The 3,918-nt window shown below is 62.6% G+C and overlaps 1 protein-coding gene across 1 annotated transcript; it reads left to right on the top strand.

Annotated features, from left to right (window-relative positions):
• The first annotated feature begins 386 nt into the window (after positions 1–386).
• On the top strand, positions 387–3,697 carry PNMA6E (PNMA family member 6E). The gene has a single exon (XM_064482867.1). It carries the CDS (start codon positions 387–389, stop codon positions 2,409–2,411), a length of 2,025 nt encoding a protein of 674 aa, XP_064338937.1. The 3' UTR covers positions 2,412–3,697.
• The last annotated feature ends 221 nt before the right edge of the window (positions 3,698–3,918 follow it).

The raw sequence follows: 3,918 nt of genomic DNA on the forward strand, positions 1-3,918 counted from the left end.
AACGCTGCAGATCAGACTGATATTAAAAGGAGAATATAGGGATATTATCAAAAAATGTATGCTAAAAATTTGAAAACTTGAAAATTCATTGCGAAACATGCAGCTTCCTAAAATCAATGCCAGAAAAGTAGAAAACATGACTAGCCTTCTATCTTGTAAATAAATTTATCAAAAAATTTTCTTAAAATCCAACAAACAAAACAGGGTTGGGGTGGTGCTCCAATCTGCTGCTGTGAAGGGCATGGGACTCTTGGTGGGCAGTGGGGTGGGCTGTGTGGCACAAACATGCTTCTCTCCCCTTTGTACCCACAGGCTGATTTCCACACTTCAGTCTGTGCACCCCTGTTCCATCACTTGCCCTCATGCTCCGCTCCTCAAAAATGGCGATGGCACTGGCGATGCTGCAGGATTGGTGCGGCTGGATGGGCGTGAATGCTCAGCGCTCTCTGCTCATCCTGGGCATCCCGGAGGACTGTGAGGACCAGGATTTCCAGGAGGCCGTGCGGGCTGCCCTGTGGCACCTGGGCAGGTACCGAGTGCTGGGCAAGGTCTTCAGAAAGGAGCTGGGGTCCAGGGTTGCCTTGGTCGAGTGTGCTGAGTATTTAAACCGAAGCTTGATTCCTCGACAAATACCAGGCACGGGGGGACCCTGGCCTGTGGTCTTCCTGCCACAGGCCCCTGATTCTGAGTCACAGGATAGACCCAATTTCCCTGCCCAGCCCCAGAGACCAGCATTGGTTGGCAGGGCAGGTGAGGCAGGAGCTGCAGATGAGGCAGGAGCTGAGGGTGAGGCAGGAGCTGAAGACGCGGCAGGAACGCCAGGTGAGGAAGAGGTTGCACAGGAAGTAGAGGCTGCAGAGGAGGAGGGGGCTACAGGTGAGGCAGGAGCTGCAGGTGAGGCAGGAGCCGCAGGTGAGGAAGGGGCTGCAGGTGAGGCGGGAGCCTCAGGTGAGGAAGGGGCTGCAGGTGAGGCGGGAGCCTCAGGTGAGGAAGGGGCTGCAGGTGAGGCGGGAGCCGCAGGTGAGGAAGGGGCTGCAGGTGAGGCGGGAGCCGCAGGTGAGGAAGGGGCTGCAGGTGAGGCGGGAGCTGCAGATGAAGCAGGCGTGTCAGATGAGGAGGGAGCCGCAGGTGACACAGGAGTTGCAGGCGTGGCAGGATCCTTGAGTGTGGCGGGAGCGGGAGGTGAGGCAGGAGCCCCAGGTGAGGAAGCAGCTGCGGGGGCAGCAGCAGCAGCCATAGTCGAGGCGAGAGCCGGGAACCGGCCATGGAGGCAGGTCTTGCAGCCTGTGCTGGAAAACATGGGCTCTCAGGGCCTGAGACCCTTCTCTGGGCTGGAAGAGCCTGGCCCCGGGGAGGAGTCCTTTGAGAGCTGGCTGGACCACGCCAACGACATGCTGTACCTGTGGCGCCACGTGTCTGAGAGGGAGAGGAGGAGGAGGCTGGTGGAGAGCCTGGGCGGCCCCGCGCTGGATCTCCTGTGTGGCCTCCTGGTGGAAGATCCCGACATGGCCGCACACGACTGCCTGGCCGCGCTGGTGCAGGCGTTTGGGAACAAGGACACCCGGGTGACCGCACGGCTGAAGTTCATGACTTGCGCCCAGCGGCCCCAGGAGACTCTCTTTGCCTACATGATGCGCCTGGAAGGCCTGCTGCAGTCGGCCCTGGAGAAGGGGGCCATCCACCCGGCCATCGCAGACCAGGTGCGCGCCCGGCAGGTGCTGATGCGGGCCCGCCCGAGTGCTGCACTCCAGAACAGGCTGAGGAGGATGAGGCTGGAGAGGAGACCCCCGGGCTTCGTGGGGATGCTGCGGCTCATCCGGGAGACCGAGGCACCGGAGGCTGGCCCAGCGGGCAGCGAGCAGCTCCAAGTGGAAGAAGAGGCCCGCGTGAACCCTGGAGACCTGGCAGGTGCCCCAGCTGTCCCGGCCCAGGAATATGGTGCCCAGGCCTCCTCAGCCCAGGAGGTCGTCACCGGGGGCACCACTGCAGATGGAGCCAAGGCCTCCCCAGCAGGTGAAGGGACCGCCCAGGGTGCCCTTTCCAAGGAAGGTAGCACTGAGGCCACCCCAGCCTGTGAAGAGGCCAGCAAGGCGGCTCCTGGCACTGGCGAGGCTGGTGAGGCTGACCCTGAAACTCACGTTGCCACTGGGGCAGCCCCTGCCCCTGGGGAGACCAGCAAGTCCTCCCCTGCCACTCAGGGAGACGAAAATCCTCCCATCCCTGCCCGCACGGGTAGTGCTTCCCGGGAGGCCCCAGGAGGTCCTGGCTGTGAGCCAGAGAACCTCACCCAGGCAGGAGACCAGGAGGCTGAGGGGCCCCCCGAGGAGGGGCTCAAGCCCATCCCAGAGGACCCGGGAAATGAGGACAGGGCTGTGGAGATGAGCCCTCCCAAGTCCTCCTCGGGTCAATAGGCTCAGCAGGCCCAGGGCCCCCCTGGCCTGGAGGCAGGTAGAGGCCAGGCCAGGCAGCCACCTCACCCCAGGTAGGGAGCAGGGTGGAGGGAAGGGCCAGCCCAGCCCAAAGCAACTCCCTGGGCCCCCCATCACCTGCAAGAGACCCCACCCACCACCATGAGTCCTTCCATGTTAGACACCAAATGGGGCGGGGAGAGGTGCCCCTCCCCCACCATGGCAACACCACACCAGCCTCAGCCCCAAGCCCTGCCAACTGGGGCAGCCGGCCCAGGAGGATCCCTGAGTGCCCAGCCCCGGCCTTGGTGAGGGCCACCTGAAGACGTCTGCCCCCACACTGCCCTGGGAGATGTCAGGGGCCATGTCAAGGTGCCTGGGCCTCCGAGAGGGGCCCCTAGTCACCGTCCCCTGGGGCAGGCTGCTCCCTGTACTAGGAAGCCCATAGGAAGCCTGTGTCTCTGAGGCCCCATAGTGATCTCCTCACCACCCCCACACCAGCCCCTGTTCCCGTGCAGAGCCCTGAGGTGCCCGTGGACCCAGGCCGGGTGTCCCTCCTACCCGGGCCGCCACCTCTGGGCCCGGCCACGTGCCCTGAGCTCAGGGCACCAAGGCTCTGCTCGCTCTGGCCCAGTGTCGTGAGCTCCACGCCCGCTGTGTCGGAGTAGATTTAGGCCAACCGCTGCTTGTTCTTGTGGAGATGTGTGTGTGTTCTTCTCTGAGCAGTACCCCCAGCCCAGCCCGGAGACCCCAGCCCGGTCCCAGGAGACGGCGGGAAGGACAGATGGACGACGCCCACCTGGTGGCCTCGGGAAGGAAGAACTGGGCCGGGGAAGGTCGGGGGCTGCGGAGGGTCCTCGGGGACCGTGCTGTGATCTGCCATCGCTGCTCCTCGTGACCCCTTGTCCTGGGCTTGGGGGAGCGTTCCCCGCCGTGTTCTCCAGTGTCCTGGACTGTCCTGTGGGGGCCAGAGGGCAGGGCCAGGCCCCAGCATGTGGGCCAGAGGTGGAGGGGTGCCCTGGGGGCAGCGGTCATTGCTGGGGTCCACCGTCCTGGCCAGAGGCTGACCGTGGGGCCCTCAGGAAGGGAGACTACGCGGGGAGGGCCACAGCATGGTGGGGGGCAGCTGAGACACCTGGTGAGGGACCCCAGGAGGAGGAGGGGGCTGAGATCTGTGGGCTTTAGTGGCCGTTAGAAGTTCCTGTCTGTGTGGTCATTCCCTCTTTTCAGTTGTTTCTGTCAATGTTTCTCTTTAATAAATTTCGTTGAAAGTTTCAGCTGAGTCTGGCCTCTGCTGTGGGCATTTGAAGGAAGGGTCTACTGGGGATGGGGGTGGAGGGCCAGAATATGATTCCTGCTCCACGCCCTTGGGAGAGTTCTCCAACGAGGGGGTGGGGTGGGCACTTTGACTGGCAGACCAGAATGTGTTGAGGGTATTTTTTTCCATTTTATAGGTCAATTATAAAGTTTGGTGTCCACCTGTTCTGTTGGGATGCTTTGTGTCCTGGGT

This window comes from Camelus dromedarius, chromosome X, assembly GCF_036321535.1.
Source record: "Camelus dromedarius isolate mCamDro1 chromosome X, mCamDro1.pat, whole genome shotgun sequence".
Classification (NCBI taxonomy): domain Eukaryota; kingdom Metazoa; phylum Chordata; class Mammalia; order Artiodactyla; family Camelidae; genus Camelus; species Camelus dromedarius.

Coding starts and splice junctions, on each gene's coding strand:
- PNMA6E (XM_064482867.1), top strand. CDS start 387: ATGGCACTGGCGATGCTGCAGGATTGGTGCGGCTGGATGGGCGTGAAT.